Raw genomic sequence first — 20,265 nt, forward strand, 5'->3', positions numbered from 1 at the left:
CTGCTGTCAACTTTGCATTAGTTATTAGGCATTTACAGATTCAGGCTGGTCTGTTGCTAGATCTTCAAAGTATTCACCTATCACTGTATTCTAAAATCTTACAATAGTTAGGGACTGACCCTTATCTTTCTGCCAACAACAAGATGTAATTCCATGCCTAATCCACTGTACCTTGTTTAAATTCGGACACTCCCTGCCTGCACTCTTCTGTTTCAGCTCAGAAAACAAGTTTGAAATACAGAATATAGAATAATGGATGCCTCTTGGTTCTCCACACTTACTACATAAAAGGAAATGCTGAACAACTGTTTACTACCTTAGTTCTGTAAGGTTTTTCTCTAAATATTCAGATCATCGTGTTTGGGGAAGATACTGTGTAAGGTAAGTTTGCAGTCTTGATGCTGATCAATCGCAGGATGCTTTAGATTCTGGACCTACTAGAAAGTTGGTTCAAATCAAATACTGGAGAATGCTGAAGCTGATAGGTCTGACTTTGAACTGGAGATACTTGTGGATAGTGCTACTGTTAAATAATTTGATCCTGTTTCTTCTGTTACGGACTCGGTTATCTTTTGTGTACATCAGAACGTAGCAGATTACTTGGGAATTCTAGACAGATTTGTAATGATTCCAACAAAGTGTTTATTGCAACATATATTCACCTATACAATTTTAACATCTTTATAAAGAGCTTATCTAATTTGTAGTATGCCACCTTCTTAGGTACCTCATAAGTATCTAAAAATGGTTTAGGAAGACCCTCCCTATCCTCCAAGAAACCGTTGCCCCATACTTAGAAATTCCCAGAGGCTGATAGAACAGAATGTGAGTGGCTTGCCAGACATCCAGAAGCTTATCAATGAAGATAGGATTACAAACCCGGCTTTCTGATTAAAAATTGTTTAATGTTCACAATGCTACATAGTAAATGCCAAGAATAAAGTTTCAAGGGTAGGAATAGACAGGGGAAGAACTCAGTTCAACTTTTCTAGAGACTGAAGGTGATGATGCCCTTGGTCTGCTTCAAGACAATCTCTCGGCCTTAAAACTTCTTGACCGTTCTAAAGATTCCCCAAATTAATCTTAATTTAGAAAATGTTTTTTCCACAACTAGAAGTGACACTTCATGTGAAGATACTTCTGGGGAGGAAACATAATGAATCTCATTATACAGAGAATTTAATGTCTTACAGTCTGGGTCACCATTGCCCTGTTCTGATCTCTCAAGATACTCTTTTTTTATGCCTGTTGTCCTCATCTCCTGTCTAGCTTAGCCTTTTAGCACTCAAACATATTCTGAGTTAGATGGTCACCAAGAATTGTTGCCAATCTCTGATGCCGAGCAAGAGTCTGACAGAATGACAACATCAAAAATGAAAGTAGAAGAAAATTGGCTACCTGCTGTTGGATCTGCTATTTGAGAGAAACATATGGACAGCAGAGGGTGTGAGATCCCCAAAGTTAATTGTTGCTATTACTATCTTAAGGCTAACCTGGCTGTCACTTATTGAGTACCCACTTACACCAGAATTTACGCACGTGACGAGGGTGTTCCCACATCCACAAGGAGAACTGTTGGAACTTAAGTCATTCCTGCTTATCACACTTGGACTCGTGCTTATTTGAACTACAGTTACATAAACTCACTGGCATGATCTTAAGGAACAAATTCATGATGATTGGATTGACATCATAAACCAATAGTTGCATAATTTTTAATGTCTAGACCAAAGATTTTAAATGCATAAAAATATGCATTTTAAAAATTCAAGTAAAACTGTACAAATCACATACCTGGATGGAAAATATTTTTCAAAAATTCGGCATACAGAATGATAAATGTCTTTAAATATTTCAAAACATTTGGCCTAAACATCAAAGTTACAATTGTAAGTAACCTCGGGGGCAAAATAGCTGCACTAAATAGGACATCAGAATATTACTAAATATTAAACAACGTTCTTGTTCTATAGAAGACACTAATTTTAACAAATCACCTATATAGAAACGGTCATGGAAAATCAATAGACAAAAATATATGTTCAATTTTATTAGTAATCAAAGAAATCCCTATTAACGTGAGTTGAGATACTAGTGCTAAACACGGGCAAGCACGATGCGGCCGTAAGTGTGCTCTGTTACTGTTAAACATCTAACGATCTGGTTGATGGGCTTCTAAAGCATTGTACACCACTCTCCATGAGCTACACCGGAGAATCAACCTCACAATATTGTATATTATAAGCAAACTTGGTTTACATTCATGTTTCTAAGTTGAGTGTCATTCAGTTACAGCAATAGTCTGTATAAAGACTACGTGGGAAAGGTGCTAAATATTAAGTATATATAAAGTTAGTTTACTAAAGCTTGAAACTATGCATAGACATAAAAAGTTATTACATGGGGGCACGGAGTAACCCACTTGATTCCTTTTTTCTTTCCCAAGTATTAAATGTTATACTGGGTAATTTTTAAAACACAGGGAATGAATCAACACTGACAAGAGTGGAAGATGGTTTTTAAAATCTGAGTGGTTACGGAGCCACTCGCATCTCCCCTTTCCCTTTGTGAAGAAAGCTGGGGAGATCCTCGGGGTTTCATTAACAAGTTTCAGGGCCAGGAGTATTAATGGTCAGGGTTTTGGGACACAGCTGCCCTGATAAGCATATTTTTGGACCCATTTTTTCCTCTTGAGCTGTAATATTCCCAGTGGACCAATAGCAGTCACTGGCTGGTCTCCAGTAGGTTCCACCATTCTCTGAATTTACTGTGAAATAACGAGCATAGCCCTCCAAGGATCTTGTTCTTAGTAAATTGTGGACAACCAGGTCTAGGTGAGCATTTACCTCTCCATCATACGAATTGCTGCTATGTGTTTGCCTTTAATTTCCCCAATGGTTTAACACGGTTTAAAAAAATAATAAAACAGCTTGTGGAAAGCTCTGGCATAAAGCTTGGTAACATTTCAAGAATGAGAACTGAAAAATGCATAAGGATATAATGTGGGTTTCATCAGTAAAAATCTGGCTGAGAATTTAGTTTTCATCATTTTCCATCCGTCCATTGTGGCCTGGTTGTGGTGGAATGTACCGAGGGGCCCTGGTGAGTTTCCTGTCTACCAGCCAGTGGGCTGCAGCTTCCATTTTTATTGTCCTTTGTTTACATACCAAATAAGTCAAAACTGCAGCGGTCTTAAAATCATTCTGAAAGTGCATCTGTGGTCACACATACTGCATATGTTCATGTGCCTTGATTCTAGGCTTCCTGAAGACAGATGATGTCTTACATTCTTTCAGGTCCTTTTGGAATATCAAACTTGGGCTTACCCAGTGTGCCTCTTGGGAAACGTTTGTGGGAGGAATGAATTGATGTCTTTGTCCTGTTGGAGAACAGCATAGAACAATTACACCGTCACTGTTTGAAGAGAACCATGTTCCTCTGGGGAAGTTTCCTTAAGCCTCGTTTTCAACTGTAGAATGGTCTAGTATCTTACAAAGTTGTTCAGAAATGTAAAATTTATGAATCGGTTATTACTATTGGCAGGTGAATGCTTATACAAGTAGACATTTTTCTAGTTTGGTGTCGCACCTAAATTTCTTGGCTCAATTCTAATTTGGGTTGTTTAATTCTGGAGGACTTGTTTGGATGAAGGTACTTGGAGCCGTCGTATTCTCAGAAAGGGATGATACCTCTAGACCAGTGCTGTCTAGTAGAAATCCTAGGGGAGCCACAGAGATAATTCTAAATTTTCTAGTAACCACATCAAAAATGTAAAACAAGTGAAAATTTTAATCTAGATCCAAATGTATCTAAAACATTTACCACATAATCAATATAAAGTTTTAAGGAGCTGTGCTGCATATATTCTTAACAAGATTTGGAATTCTTAATGTAACTTGTACTGATGGCACATCTTGACTTGGAGCATCATGTCTCGGGCTCCACACTGGACAGTGCAGCTCCGTACCATGCAGAGAAGCTATCCACATACCGCATTTAGGGACACATGAGTTAAGATTAACCGATATGGATATACATGCTTAATCTAACTTCGAGTTTGAGATCTCTTTTGGGATACACTATCTCTAACATTCATAAAATGTTATACTACCATTTAACTTAATTGTTAACAAGTCGTATGTTACCCAGTAGTTTTCTGCTGCAAGAAAAAGCAAACACGGGTTGACCCTAAACATTTTCTCCTGTGATTTCTTCCTATGAATTCTCGAATGACTTCTCATAACTCAGCTCTTTTTATTCAACGCAGGCTCATTTTCAAATATGCTGCCTGATAGAAGTTGAGCACTCGCATTTGACAATGTACAAACGTGTCCAGAATGGTAGAAATTAGGTCAGCTCAATGCAGTTATTCAATAGGCAACACATATACTCTTGGTGACATTCAAACTGTGAGAACTCGAGTCTAGTATAAGGAGAGCAGTCTAGGACAGGGGCAATCCTCCTTTCCTCCCACCACCCTCTCCTATTCAATCAGGCTGGTTCCTTAAGTGCATCCCCCCGATGTAAGGTGGTACTCGAAAGATAGAAGTGAATGTGGTCATGAACAGAAAGATTGTTTCATCATGAACTCTAAATAGTAGTCACCAAATCGAGAAAATCATCCTGAACTATATGAGATGTAGCACAATCCTGCTCAGGCAGCTCTCAGGAAATTGTTATGAGCTTCAGGAAGACGACTTTACCTTGGTTTGTTCATGACTGCTTCATAATGTTTTAGGTAAATCGGATACCTTTCCCAACCTAACCGATATGTCTCTCTTGTGTACCCTACAGAGCTATGGAGCGGGGCAATTATTCCGTGTATGCCGACTTCATCCTCTTGGGTTTGTTCAGCAATGCCCGTTTCCCCTGGCTTCTCTTTGCCCTCGTTCTCCTGGTCTTTGTGACCTCTGTAGCCAGCAACATGGCCATGATCATTCTCATCCACATAGACTCCCGCCTCCACACCCCCATGTACTTCCTGCTCAGCCACCTCTCCCTCATGGACATCCTGTACATTTCCACCATTGTGCCCAAAATGCTGGTGGACCAGGTGATGAGCCAGAGAGCCATTTCCTTTGCAGGATGCACTGCCCAACACTTCCTCTACCTGACCTTAGCAGGGGCTGAGTTCTTCCTCCTAGGACTCATGTCCTATGATCGCTACATAGCCGTCTGCAACCCTCTCCGCTACCCTGTCCTCATGAGCCGTAGGGTCTGCTGGTTGGTTGTGGCGGCAGCCTGGCTGGGAGGGTCTGTGGATGGTTTCCTGCTCACCCCCGTCACCATGCAGTTCCCCTTCTGTGCTTCTCGGGAGATCAACCACTTCTTCTGTGAGGTCCCTGCCCTTCTGAAGCTCTCCTGCACGGACACGTCGGCCTACGAGACAGCCATGTATGTCTGCTGCATTATGATGCTCCTCATCCCTTTCTCTGTCATCTCAGCCTCGTACACAAGAATTCTCATGACTGTTTATAGGATGAGTGAGGCAGAGGGGAGGCGAAAGGCTGTGGCCACCTGCTCCTCACACATGGTGGTTGTCGGCCTCTTCTATGGGGCTGCCATGTACACATACGTGCTGCCTCACTCTTACCACACCCCTGAGCAGGACAAAGCTGTGTCTGCCTTCTACACCATCCTCACTCCCATGCTCAACCCACTCATTTATAGCCTTAGGAACAAGGATGTCACAGGGGCCCTACAGAAGGTGGTGGGGAGGTGTGTGTCCTCAGGAAAGGTAGCCACTTTCTAAAGAAACTGCAATATGCTGCTAGAGATTTGAAATGAAGGATACAAGACTGTTGTTGCCCTTGAACTTAAATATTCTCTGCCTGGAAACAAGTCGCCCCCATGCCAGCAACTGTGGGGCATTTATGAGGTTTGGAAAGCTGCCTGGGATTTTAAGGATTTCATTTTTGAAAGGAATGAAGGTTCTGAACAATGAACAGTCTGGGATGGTGTAGGCATAAAGTTGGGGTTTAGTAGTTACCCATCAGCTTTTAACAAGGTTGTGCACTCCAGTAAAAATCAGAGTAGCCTGTTTCTGGCGCCGCTCAGTCACGACAAAAGGAAACGGTCATCTTCAGCTGCTTCCCTGACTTCTCCCGACTTCTCCCCTTTAGACACTGTCCACTGACCATTATAAAGAATCAACTCATCAAACACCATATTTCAAACATAGCAGTCACCATCTTATCCTCAGAGGCTGTGTTCTAAGACTCCCGGGGGAAGCCTGAAACCGTAAGCATAGAACCTGATGTCGGTCACAACACATTTGCTTGTCTTCTACCATAAATGTAATGTTTTTTCTTACCTAAACACTTATCACACACCGTGGCTACAAGTTTTGCAGTTTGAGGTGCAACAGCAAAATTACCACGTTTTCCTTCTACAGAATTTCAAAGATAGAAGATTCATTCTTACTGTAGATCTTAACCTCAGCCTATAACTTTTTCTTGCCAGAACCTCCAGTAAAGAACTTACTGGAATGTGTCTGATAAGGGTTGGCTGTGTCCCCACCCAAATATCTTGAATTCTAGCTCCTATAAATCACATGTAGTGTGAAGGGCCTCGTGGGAGGTAATTGAATCCTGGGGTTGTGGGGAGGGGTTTCCCATACTGTTCTCATAATGAATAAGTCTCATAAGATCTGATGGTCTTACTAAGGGCTGTTCCCCTGCACATGCCTCTTGCCTGCCACCATGTAAGACATGCCTTTGCTTCTCCTTCACCTTCCAGCATGGTTGTGAGGCCTCCACAGCCATGTGGAACTCAGCCCATTTAACCTTTTTCTTTATAAATTACCCAGTCTTGGGTATTTTATAGCAGTGTGAAAATGGATTGTCTGTTTTTCAGAGACATGAGCAGAGGGCCCATATCTTTAGAAATTTAGAAAGAACACTTAAAAATTCTTATGGTAACTAGCAGGGTTTTTCCATAATAGATTCACCCTAAATGTCAAGTGGCACTTTCAGAATGGAGTGAGTGAGCAGGCAGAATTTATTTGCAAATAAAACACTGAGAATCTAAACTCCAAACTGTGGGAGTCACTCTCAGCTTGTAGCAATGAAGTCTATACCTACTGATATAAAAGGATTACTTGAAAAGTTAAAGGGAAGGAAGAGAAGTGAAAAATAAGAAACATGAAAAGGAAGATTGAGATGCCACAATACCTTTTATAGAAATAATGTAGACTCTATTTTCACAAGATAACTAAATTTGACACTAGACAAAACACTGTGACATGTGAGTTAGAAACTAATACCAATCAATACATTGTTCACAGGTCTTATTTTTCCTTAGGAAAGTTAATACAAGCCCAACCTAATTGATACAGCAGCACTTCTCAAACACTTCATGACAACTAATAAAAATAGTTTTATGGCACATTGAGGAAAACTGGCTGTTGACAGCAAAATCAACTTCCCTGTGGCTGTAGCCAAATCGGGCACTGAGACCAATCCAGGGTAGTTTGGAGGATCAATATTGATTGTAACCCATTTGTGGCTCTGTAGACACATCACACCAGAGGGAAGAGTCTATCCAATCAATCCAATAGCTAGTTGGAGAATTTTATGGATGACATATAAAATTTTTAGGAAGAATTATTGAATCACATTCTAAAGGCTGAAGAGGTACAGGGTTTTGTTTATCTGTAACATTAGGAGGACAGGGAATAAGGTATGTGTCTAATGGATTTGTGATGACTAGAAATGATCATGTGCCCATTAGCTGACTTAAATCAAAGTATTCAATGTTATTACTGTTATGGAAGTTGTTCTGCTCCCAAACAAGACCTTTTCCCCATTAGAGAAATAAATGTTAGGAAGTTCAATTTTCCTAATCTTTAAATATCTTGATATACTCTTGTGAAAAATTTTAGAAAACGTATAACTTGTTTTACCCTCACTTCTCTACCCATTGCATCCTTTCCCTCATTCTTCTAGTTTCTCATGTCTCCTTTATTCCTACTGAATTCAACGTTCTTCTGTACTATGCATAAGACAAATTAATTCTGAAGAACACTTAACCTGTGTGACAAATACTTTTGTGAAAACAGAAGGTAGGAGAAAGTAGAAGGAAAATAAAACTCTTGGGACCCAAACTCAGCCAAAGGGAAAAGTCAAGCTTGGGAACTGTCATGCAAAAAACTATTTCATATTGTTCCTGACTGGATAGCTACAGACTCCATACTGTTCCCAAATGGATAGCTACACAGGTAGAAGGCTACATCCCTCCCCAAGGAACCTTCCCCACAATTTGCTCCCAAGGAAATTCCTTGCCGGCCCAAAGATCTTTACCCTAAAACCATTCTGTTGAATGTTCTGACAATGTTAAATGAACGGCTTATCTTCGGAGGCAGTGGACAGACAGGCCTTGGGGGTCATCCCTCCACTTCCATTAAAGAAATGCGTATTTGACTCTTCCCTCGGTGTCCCTTTATATACAAATCCAGATTAGGCAGGAGATGAATGCCCAGCTGACTGTTCCTCTAAACCCTCTCCTTTCACATCTGAAGTGCGAATTCAGTGAACACTGATCAACGCCTTGAAAGAAGGCAACCACTTACTCCATTTACCCACACTTCCCCCCCTGCCTTTTTTTTCTTCCTCAAATACCCACTGTTTCCTTTTTAAATATTGGAGCCTCCCAACCCTCTTTGGAAGAAGCACAAATCTCAGATGCTCCTGTCATTTTGTGTTTTTTCCAGGTTGCATCCTCAACCTTGGCACCAGAAACCTCTACACTGAGACTTGGCTCCAATGCTCTCTGGTTCACACTTATATTTATAACTTTAAATATTTCTCCCCAAACAAAATAGGCCAGTGACGGAGAGTTTTGTCATAGCTTGTATTTCTAAAGATTTAAAATCTAATTTTCAATTTAGAGCAAGGCTCTTATCCCCATATCACTTCTCCATCTCTGGAGAGATGCCAAGATTCAGTAAGACATTTTCATGACGAAATAGCAAACAATTCCAGTCCTTCACTTGGGAAAACAATGCACCCTCTGCAAGAAAGGATGGGCTGCTTCTAAAATTCATGTGGTAAACCCAGTCAACCTGGATTAACTGCTAACCCAGGAATTCTTCCTGGGGGATGTGGGAATCTATTAGTGAAAAGACTTTCTGATCTAGCCTCACCCCCACACACATGTATTTAAGAGGTCTGACTTTCCACTGCTGCTTTAGAAAGACGTGGACCCAGATTCTCTGAGGTAGGATCTTAGATTTCATGAAAACCAGAACATTACCCAGATATTGGGATGTTTTCTTTAGGTATTACTCTGTAACTGTTAGAAGGCCACCTTACTGTGAGCTTATCTGCTGATAACTGAGGGCAGTGGTCCTTCTCAGGATTAAGAAGCATAAATGCATATATTCACTAATCGGCAAGCAGATGACTGAAAAAGGGCATTTAGCATGAAACGTGGGAAGCTAAGGGAAATCTAATAGTTTAGAAGAACATGAATAGATTTACTAGAGGAAAATGGCGTGTAAGAGCTGACAGCTGGAAGAAAGTTTCAGACTTTAACTGGTAGCAAGGGTGCATATTATTGGATAAGCATAGATTACCCTCTGAATATTTTGTTAAAATTTTAATTTACATTTTGTTAAATGACAATTGCTCCCTTTCATATGCATTTAGGTGTGACTGAAGACTTTGTGCATGCTTGGAGGAAAATTTGATTTTTTTCCTAACCTTCCTCTTTTGTTTACCCCATAAGGCATCCACATGTGCCTTAAGATAAAATCCTTAAAAATATGCAGGTAGAGTGGGATATCTAAGGCAGTATGTAATTAGAACTGGAGATATAAGGTAAAGGAAAAGAGAAATTCACATCCTTGGAATACTAGGTTGCTGTGGAGAGTAAAACTGCTAGATCTTTTGTACGTGCCTATTTCAGCATGTAACTTTCCTACTGAAACAATTCCCATTTACACCTTATTTCTCAACACTGAGCCTCTGGTCTCTCCACCTTCATTTTCCAGCTGCACTCCACCCCACACACCTCAGCTCTCCGTGGGCTCTTCAGCTGTGGTTAGACCGGACTCTCCCCTTTCTTTCACCCCAGGTGCCTGATTCCTGCTTTCGAGCCTTTTTCTGACATTTACACTGTCGTCTTTCAGTCTCGAGTTTTGGAATCAGACCGGTTTCCCTCTCCAGTGTTGCACTGTTTTACTGGACTGACTCCTGTCTTCTGGTTCTTGCAATACACTGTCTTCAAAGCAGTGATCACTTAGATTCTCTTTAAAAGTTTTGTGCTTTAAGATTATTTCAGTCCCTCTAGCCCTTGGGTGAACCTTTTGAGATAAGAGGAAAACTGTCGGAATTCTTTAACACTTTCATTTCCAGTTTTAGTTACCTGCAATTGGCCAGGTTCCTGCTATTTACCAAGTTTACAAAAATATTAAATTAAAAATCTCAACTCAAATTTCAATTGCACATCATCTTGAGTATGATGAACTCTTGTCCTGCAGAGGACACGGATCGTCCTTTGGTCTGGCTTCTTCACGCTGTCTGTGCTACCCCAAGTCATTCAGTAGCTGTCTGGGTCATCGACTGTGGCGGGGCCTCACAGTGCTTGGATTCAAGTAACTCAGTAATTTTTCTTAACGGCCCCGAAGAGATGGAGCCGTGAAGCAACTTAGATGTGCCGGAGAGAGGCTGTAAGGTGCTTTGAGTAAAAAGGTGAAAGTTCTTGACTTAAACTCATAAGCTGAGTTTGCCAAGATCTACGTTAAGAAAAACTTTCTTTGAGATCACGAAGGAAGAAAACTGCAAGTTTTGCTGTGACACATCAAACTAAGTTATAGCCACAGTATATTGTCTTAGCTGTTCTATTTTATTGTCAATCCCTTCCTTACTGTGCCTAATCTATAAATTCAACTTGATCATAGGTATGTATGCATGGATAGAATATGGTGTATGTATAGGGCTCAGTGCTGTCTGCAGTTCCAGACATCCACAGTGGGGGGGTCTTAAACTGTCTCCCACAGATAAGGGGAATCTGTACCTCTGTCCACTACTCAAGCTGATGTGTAGCATCTTGTTTGCTGTGACTTCATGTATGTTGTAAAACTAAACTACCCGGCACATGTAAAGCCCTGTTCTTTATGGTTTGGGGAATATCACAACTTCCTGTTTCTCTTCCTCTATCTTCTTAGTGCCTTTCACACCATTATCTTCTCTTACAAGCTTTAATCAAAGCAGAAAGACGACCCCAATATACTATACTTGGCCCCCTTTTTCTCATTCAGTGACAAATGATGACTGTTAGAGCTATGTGGCACTTTGGCGTGTCACCAACATTTTACTAATCCATTCTTTTACTGAAAACACTGAGGTCTGGAGAAGTAACTATGCATGTCATCCCCAAAGCGATTTTGACAGCTGAGTAAAGCACAACGGCATTAGCTGTTATTTGTGGTTAAACACCTTTTAAAATAGTCCCCAACATATTTTCATTTTTAGAAATCCCCACTTTAGACTTAAAATGATTTGCTTTTATGAGGATTTTTGATATGATACATTAATCAAACTTAGCTATATACCCCTTAAGAATATTGTCAGTTGCTGTTAATCTTAGCTCACACAGTACTAGGTGAGTGTCTTGAACACGGAATGTGTTTGCACTTGAGGCGTTCTGTCTCCAAGGATGGAATGGAAAACCCCTCCCTATAAAGCTCTGCAGGTAAATTGTGTCAAGTGGAGAAGGTCAGTTCTGGTTAGCAGCTGGATTGCCACAGAAGGGACACTGGCTGATTCTTCTCATAGCTCTTGTCATGCTGAATTCCCGGAAAGGGGTGTCAATGAATTGCACGAAGCTCTTCCTGGTAGAATAACATCTGACCTCCCTTGGAGATCTCTTCATACAATTTTCAGTGAGTCACCAATTGTGCTTGATTTCTATGGCTTCTCCCAGAACAACCCCAGGACTGTTGTCCTGAAACATCCAGCTTTGATCACCTGGCGCCCTGCAGGGAGATTCTCCTCATTCTCTTTCCAGCTTCTCGCCATGTGGCAGACCGCAGGTAGAATAAATGCCTCTTGGTGAGCTCACTCATCCCTTACCCATCAGCCCCAAGTGTGCAGATAACAGATGCAGAGCTCCTGTGCACGGTGTCCTCCACCTCTGGGCTTGATCTTCCCACCCTCCCGTTCCTGCCAGATAATTATGCTGCAACACTGGGTGACGTTATAACTGGTCCTGGGGGTCAGGGTTTCTGGGTTATGTTCTAACCTGCACTGGGGACAAAGTGTTCCCCGCCTTGAACAGCAGAGAGGCCTGAAGCTTCGATCATGGAAATCTTTCTTTATCTTCCTCTCTTTCAAAAGCCTTTTTTTTTTTTTTTTTTGGAAAGACTAGATGAGGGAAATAGGAAAAAACCTAAGGGTCTTAGAGTGGAGAATAATCATAGTGGAGGAAAGATGACCTGATGGGGAATGGAATCTAGGATCTTGTGTGTGTGAATAAGCCAAACCACACATGTTAAATAGCATCAACTCAAATGTTAACATTTAGATGCCCGGAACTGACTTAAACAGAAGTAACTGATAACAAATTTTTTCATAATGCAGATACTTTATCTGCCTACTTGCAATGCCCAGTATCCTATGGAACAATATCAGGCTCGCATTTGAACATGTCACATTTGGTTCTCAATATTGGCTTCATTGAAATGGGTGAATTGCTCGTTTGCGCCCAGCCAGTGTAGTGTTCTGCTCTTCAGCGGGGCTGCTCCCTACACACATCCCTACCCATGCCATGCACACTCACATATGAACACTCTACACACATATACACACAACACAAGCAATCTCTAATCTTTTTTAAACAGTCTTGGTTGTATAAAAATAAGGGAGGTTGGCTAAAATCATATTTTTCTATTTCAGCTTTTTACTCTTCTATTCTGGGATCTACAATGAGATAAGATCTGGGAGTTGAAAATGGTTTACTCCTCTATCAGACATTTGAGGCAATAGACTGTTTTGCCTCCCCTTTGAATACCTTGTGAAGTGTAGTCTGATTATTTATATGAAACAAAATGATTTGACTTGTGTTCTGATTCAAAAGTAATTATTTTAAGTCACTTTCATGTCTTTCTTGCCTATTTCAGTTTCTCAAAGTGTATTTTTAAAGGATGATTGTAAGCTAACACTATAGTAACTAATGTATAATATCCATAATGCATTTAAGTGAAACAATAGATATGGGTCAAGATAAACTTATTGTCTGCCAGATTAATACTTTTCCAACAAGCTGTTGCAAAAGCCACTATAAATGGAATTTTATATTTAAATAGTCTCTTGACCCATGACTCAAAGCTGTGGCTATCACAAGAAAATCTTACACCTATTAGAGAAGGCAAAAGTAACTGACTCTTATCAAGCTTGACAGGAGTTAATATTTGATGCTCATATATATTTTTTCTCCTCAACCAAGGTGTGATTAATTGAAGTTTCAGCACAGACCAACATAAAAATTGCTTTTCTTTTTCTCTTTGAAAGTTTACTCATCTTTTAGGTCTATTACGCACATCTCCATCTTTGAGCACTAAGAAGGAAAACTGTCTACTGTTCCTATTGTTTTTGCTTCAACGTAAGGGGAGATTATTCCTTCTTGATGCTTCAGAGACTATAAATTTGACTATTCTGGAACCAAAAGATTCAGATATATTTGTAGTATTGGTGGCCAAAACGTTTTACAGAAACATTTCTTCAGTAATCCTGTCCCTAAAATGAGAAAGAGGTACACCATAATCTAAAAGGAACAATTCATCCCTCAATATTCCTGAACATATCAAAAGAACACACATTCACGTTACTCAAAGCATGAGAACTCATTCCATTTAGTTCAAGGAATGCTTGATACTGCTGTCTTGAGTTCAGAAATGTCTTTACGAGCTATAGACTCTTTGTTATGTTTTGTTTTTTGAGACGAAGTCTCGCTCTTGTCCGCAGGCTGGAGTGCAATGGCATGATCTCGGCTCACTGCAACCTCCGCCTCCCCCGCCCAACCGATTCTCCTTCCTCAGCCTCCCGAGTAGCTGGGATTTTACAGGCACCTGCCCCCAAGCCCGACTAACTTTTGTATTTTTAGTAGAGATGAGGTTTTACCATGTTGGCCAGGCTGGTCTCAAAGTCCTGACCTCAGGTGATCTGCCTGCTTCAGCCACCCGAAGTGCTGGGACTACAGGTGTGAGCCACTGCAACTGACTAGTTATTTTTAGAGACATGAAGGATCAGCAAAATGGTAGAGAAATTTGAGGAAAAAACCCAACTAGCAGTGGATTCCTGGGAAGATATTACACTAGGTAGGACAGGTTCAGAATGCCACTCTGTCAGAAACGCTAACGTTTTGGCTAAACAAGAGAAGATTAAGTCCATCAAGTGATATGATGCAGTATCTAGTCATAAAATTTTAGCAGAATTCATTGTCAACCAGAATAGACCACCATGATAAGGAAACTAAAGTCCTGCTCTGAAGCAGTTTGTGGTGGTCCTTCCAGATTTATGATCCCCATATTAGTGTGAGAAAAACACAAGGTCTCATAGCAATCCATGACTAAAACATGAACTCCCTTTGCAGGGCAAAAGTCTAACCACAAGACAGCGGCTCCTGACCTCAAATGAGGTCATCTGTACTGCTTTGAGGTTGCAGACTTGTTGTAAAGCTGTTTAGGAACAGCAGCCAAAAAAGTCAGTTATCTAGATATTTTCTACCAATTTCGTAAGTCACAAGTTAGATATCTGTGTATGATCTTAATACAATCATCTTAATGGAGATGCAGAGAACAATTTAAACCCAAACCATGTATTGCAAGGCGAAATGGGAAATAAGGCACGGTAACCACCCTCAGAAAACTTTCAATCTAAAGTGGTAAGATTATAAAATGTATTCAGAAGATCAAAATAAGCCGATTCTAAACCAGGTACTGTATGAATTATTACATTTACATCTCACATCCAGCCTGTATAGAACTAGGATGAGCTTTCACAGTTGATGAAATTTAGTTGAGAGATTTTCTGTCCAATATCATACAGATCATTAACACTGAAACTGGGATTTCAAATGATCCTGAAGTAGGTGATCTTTGCTTTATCACATGCTGCTGACATCCTATTCCTGGTGGGCTCTTCCTACATGGCAGGTCGTTAAATAAGCTGCCGGATTTCTGCCTCGACAGCCCACGGAGCGCTCATGGACCATGGGCATGGAGGGCCTTCTCCAGAACTCCACTAACTTCGTCCTCACAGGCCTCATCACCCATCCTGCCTTCCCCCGGCTTCTCTTTGCAATAGTCTTCTCCATCTTTGTGGTGGCCATAACAGCCAACGTGCTCATGATTCTGCTCATCCATGTGGACTCCCGCCTCCACACTCCCATGTACTTCTTGCTCAGCCAGCTCTCCATCATGGACACCATCTACATCTGTATCACGGTCCCCAAGATGCTCCAGGACCTCCTGTCCAAGGACAAGACCATTTCCTTCCTGGGCTGTGCACTTCAGATCTTCCTCTACCTGACCCTGATTGGAGGGGAATTCTTCCTGCTGGGTCTCATGGCCTATGACCGGTACGTGGCTGTGTGCGACCCTCTCCGGTACCCGCTCCTCATGAACCGCAGGCTCTGCTTATTCATGGTGCTCGGCTCCTGGGTGGGCGGCTCCTTGGATGGGTTCATGCTGACTCCTGTCACTATGAGTTTCCCCTTCTGTAGCTCCCGAGAGATCAATCACTTTTTCTGTGAGATCCCAGCCGTGCTGAGGTTGTCGTGCACAGACACGTCGCTCTACGAGACCCTGATGTATGCCTGCTGCGTGCTGATGCTGCTCCCTCCTCTGTCCGTCATCTCCGTGTCCTACACGCGCATCCTCCTGACTGTCCACCGGATGAACTCTGCTGAGGGCCGGCGCAAAGCCTTTGCTACGTGTTCCTCCCACGTCGTGGTGGTGAGCATGTTCTACGGGGCGGCCTTCTACACCAACGTGCTGCCCCACTCCTACCACACCCCGGAGAAGGACAAAGTGGTGTCCGCCTTCTACACCATCCTCACCCCCATGCTCAACCCACTCATCTACAGCTTGAGGAATCAAGAGGTGGCCGCAGCTCTGAGGAAAGTGCTGGGGAGATGTGGCTCCTCCCAGAGCATCAGGGTGGGGACTGTGATCAGGAAGGACTAGCGGGGACTCTGCAAACATCTGCGGTGCTGCGGCCAATGACGCAGTTATTCTAGAAAATACGGTATTGGTTCTGAAGCTCAGGGTGGCGACTGTGACCAGGAAGGACTAGCGGGGACTCCCAGGGCATCAGGGTGGCGACTGTGACCAGAAAGGACTAGCGGGGACTCCCAGGGCATCAGGGTGGCGACTGTGATCAGGGAGGACTAGTGGGGACTCTAACATCCGCAGTGCTGCAACCAATAACGCAGCTATTTCAGAAAATACGGTATTGCTTCTGAAGAATGTTGTCACGTAGCTAATTCAAAATTATTAACAGGCAAAATCATCCTGTTGCGATGATTACTTGGCAACAATAGCAAAGCTGGGGAGCATCTCTGCATTAGCCAACTTGTTCAACTGGATTCACCAAGAAACCTTTCCAGAGGGGATTCTCAGGCAGGCAGCCCTAGAAACCGTTCCTGGCAAGCCCAGCCGCCCTCTGGAGTGCCCGTGTTAACCTGTGATCATGATCCTTCTGTCTGCATTGCTGACCATCCTCTGAATGGAAATCGGAGCATTTGCCACCTCCTTGATTTACTTTCAAACATTCGATACAAGTAAAATATTTTCCAGTGCTAAACGTGTAGCAGTTTTATTTAGAAAACTTTTAGGTGATACTATCGTATTTTGATTCTTTATTCTTACATTTTATGAATGTTCTTAGTTCAGAGGTAAGTGATAAAACATTATAAATACTTGCCCTGCGTTTATTCCCATGGAGTCCAATATATTCCTGGAAATAAATATTCATTTATTGAAAACTGACTGCCATTAAGATTGTTACATGGCCGAAAACCTACAAAACTGCCATTTACACTTAAATGGTAATAGATAAAATGTCTTGGTTTATTGATTCTACTTAGTTCCCTTGGAATAAGTTGTTCAATTTTCTTATTCTCAACATCTTCACTGATATGCTAAAGACAAGTATTTCTGTAATGAGTTGGAGTTAAGTGTGGTGCTTTGATAGACGTGTGACTTTGGAATACTAAGCCAAGACTGCACTCACCCCACCATTTAACTTTAGCTGCTTCTGTGTGTAAGGTCCTGAAATAGGAGAAATAAAAAATATTGAGGGACCTGGTGTTTTTCTTTGATACCACTTTGTCCAGTGTTTTCTAAACCTTGTTACACAGTTGAAGACTAAGCAAAGGTTCCTCAGTCTTATGTTCTAGTGTCAACACAGGTGGAAGGAACAATGTTTCCTCCATTGTTGATGTAGATAAAGAATATTCCCTGCAATATGCTAATCCCTAGGTTTTTTATTCAGAACGTTCCGAATAATTTGATCTTGACCCTGAAATCAAACGCATGGAAAAGAGATGGAAGAATGTCCTGGAGGGATTAAGTGAAGAAACAGACCAGGATTCATCTGTGAAATATCCTCAGTGTTATTTCAATTCAGCTCCATTCACATTTAATTCCTTTGTATCTGCACTAGTGCCCTCCCCCTTCTCCATTCTCCTGCCTTAGCTAGCACCCCCTTGATCTATCTTCCCTCTACAACACTCGTCCAATTCACACTGCCTCTGTGCTCTATCCTGGGACATTTGTGTTTTTTCCCATTTCCTCAGTTGCTACATATTAAAAAATAGGACTTTTGTTATTTCCAAGATTAATTCTCTGCACATTTAACTAGAATATTTAACTCTAACACTGACAGACATTTCAAAAGTATTGCTGAAGCAATAAGTGAGGTGCATTTTGACAAGTTTCTGGGGATATCATGGACTTTAGTGATCGGGGCATGGAAGGAATGACTTATTCAATGTTTGAGTCTATTCAAGCAATTCCATGGTGGTTACATCAACATGTTCTTATCCTAGTGATTTATCAATCTTTCCACTGTTGACGTGTGCACTTTTCTGTTGTAGGCTCTACTTCAATACAACTTAAAAATTAAGTCTCATTTTACACATGGTGGGTACCCACTCTCCTCACACATACAACTAGTCCCACTGTAAAAGGGAGTGACCAAGGATTTTTCCCCAGTCATCTCACCAAATTCTTCATCAGGTAATTTGTGGTCACCAGATTTGCTTATTAAAATATATGAATTTTATTATTTAGTAATATACATAATTTAGTAACTTAGTTAATATTAGTTGTATACCTGAAACACGACATGCACTAATCCAAGTTATGAGGAAAACATAGACTGTCCCCAGGACTGTCCCTAGTTTTGAAAACATTTAACTACATTATCTGATTTTTGATTCTGATCTTCACAAAATATTAAAGAATCGGCCCCATGGGAGATGAAGAAGCTGATGTTCACAGCAAGTTATTTCCCCATTCAAGCGAGAGGCAGATGGGCCTTCAGAACCACATCTTCTAACCTCTGGTCTGGTGTTTTGTGCCAAGCCATGATACTGATAATTGACAAAGGGGAGAAGCGGCCGGGCACGGTGGCTCATGCCTGTAATCCCAGCATTTTAGGTGGCTGAGGCAGGTGGATCACTTGAGGCCAGAAGTTTAACCTGCCCAACATGGCGAAACCCTGTCTCTACTAAAAATACAAAAAATTGGCGTGGTTGGCACATGCCTGTAATCCCAGCTACTCGGCTGAGGCAGGAGAAATGCTTGAACTCAGAGTGGAGGTTACAATGGGCTGAGATCATGCCCACTGCACTCCAGCCTTGGCAACAGCAAGACTCTCAAAAACACAAAGTGGGAGAAGCACATGGCATGATGATGTGCAGCTGCCAGCTTAACCCTCATACGACCTGGGGACAAAGGTCCCTTCAGAGCAACATGCTGGTGAAAGCCATGTTCATTTGCTGTTGGAGGCCAGTTAGGCTGGTCTAGCGAGGACCTGATGACCCACGTCGAGGGGTAATCGGATTCCCTGTGGGGTCTTTCTGCAGGTGAGGGATATGGATATAAAGCTAACTGAACGCTTGCTTCTACAGACTTTTTATTTATACAGCAAGCATCTATGCAATATAAAATTATAATAGAAGAAAACATACAGTCTACTTATTTAAATACCTTATTTAACTGCCTTATTCAATAGGAAGATATCAGGCAAAAAGGAATGATCAGAGAAACTGAAGATAATTAGATAACTAATATGCTAAATAATTTAGCATAAAGAAAAGAATGCAGACCTCTGTATCCACAAAAATTAAAAAACTGAAAATTGAAAAAATTAGTGACAGAACATCCCTGTCAAGTTAAACAACTGACTTTAAATGAAGTCTGAGAATTCTGACAATTTAGGTGAAAGCAAAATGACCAAAACGTCAGGTCCTGACTCTACAAAGTTCCATACATGAAACAATTGTATTAATAGATAATCGTATGGCATTGATAGGTTATTTAGTTAAAACAATAGGCTGATTCTTACACAAATGATAAAAGCCAGATGCATTTTTAAGCTTTTTTCCAGTTGGATTGTATTGAGGGTAGATTTCTTAAACCTGGGTGACTCCCGTGACCATGCACACTTTCCAGCATTTCACTGTGTGCTTCCTTCTAAATCCCAAGTCATCAAAGGCCAAGAAAACATTTAATCTTGACTACATTCCCTTGGTTTATACAACTAGTTAAGAATATAAAATGGTAAATAAATTACCTGTAGCTTCAACACTGGTTATTTCACATTGTATTTTTATGAGCACTTTAAGCTTCTTTGGTTTTATTAAATCATCACAAACCTAAAAACAAGGATCTTTATTTTGTGATGCATCCCAAGGACCTAAAAACTTTCCTGACAGAGAATCTGCCCTTAATAAATGAGTCTAAGAAACGAATGAAAACTATTTCACAAATTTGCCCTTAATAAATGAGTGAATATGAGTGTAAGAAACGAAAACTTTCATGAATTTGCCCTTAATAAATACGAGTGTAAGAAATGAATGAAAACTATTTCACTTTAGAAGGCAAACTCTAGTACAAACTCTAGTTTCTAAAAATCCTTTTTTTAAAAAAAAAAAAAAAAAAAAAAAACTTTCCTTGGCATCTCAGGTTTGAAGAGACGTTACGGAAACTGGAGTTTAACAAAGTTAGGTGACTTGTACAGGCTCACATAGAACTGC

General features: G+C 41.1%; 2 protein-coding genes across 2 annotated transcripts; both read left to right on the forward strand.

Moving 5' to 3' along the window:
• The first annotated feature begins 2,625 nt into the window (after window positions 1–2,625).
• Window positions 2,626–7,141, forward strand: LOC106995347 (olfactory receptor 2T27-like). The gene has a single exon (XM_028848809.2). The coding sequence runs from the start codon at window positions 4,799–4,801 to the stop codon at window positions 5,750–5,752; it is 954 nt and encodes a 317-aa protein (XP_028704642.2). The 5' UTR covers window positions 2,626–4,798; the 3' UTR covers window positions 5,753–7,141.
• Window positions 7,142–15,208: 8,067 nt separating this feature from the next.
• Window positions 15,209–16,805, forward strand: LOC706213 (olfactory receptor 2T2). The gene has a single exon (XM_015129426.3). The coding sequence runs from the start codon at window positions 15,212–15,214 to the stop codon at window positions 16,184–16,186; it is 975 nt and encodes a 324-aa protein (XP_014984912.3). The 5' UTR covers window positions 15,209–15,211; the 3' UTR covers window positions 16,187–16,805.
• Window positions 16,806–20,265: the final 3,460 nt, after the last annotated feature.

The sequence above is a fragment of the Macaca mulatta genome, chromosome 1 (genome assembly GCF_049350105.2).
Source record: "Macaca mulatta isolate MMU2019108-1 chromosome 1, T2T-MMU8v2.0, whole genome shotgun sequence".
Taxonomy (NCBI): domain Eukaryota; kingdom Metazoa; phylum Chordata; class Mammalia; order Primates; family Cercopithecidae; genus Macaca; species Macaca mulatta.

What these genes read in the sequence shown, in the direction of transcription:
- LOC706213 (XM_015129426.3), top strand. Translation starts at nt 15,212, where the DNA reads ATGGGCATGGAGGGCCTTCTCCAGAACTCCACTAACTTCGTCCTCACA.
- LOC106995347 (XM_028848809.2), top strand. Translation starts at nt 4,799, where the DNA reads ATGGAGCGGGGCAATTATTCCGTGTATGCCGACTTCATCCTCTTGGGT.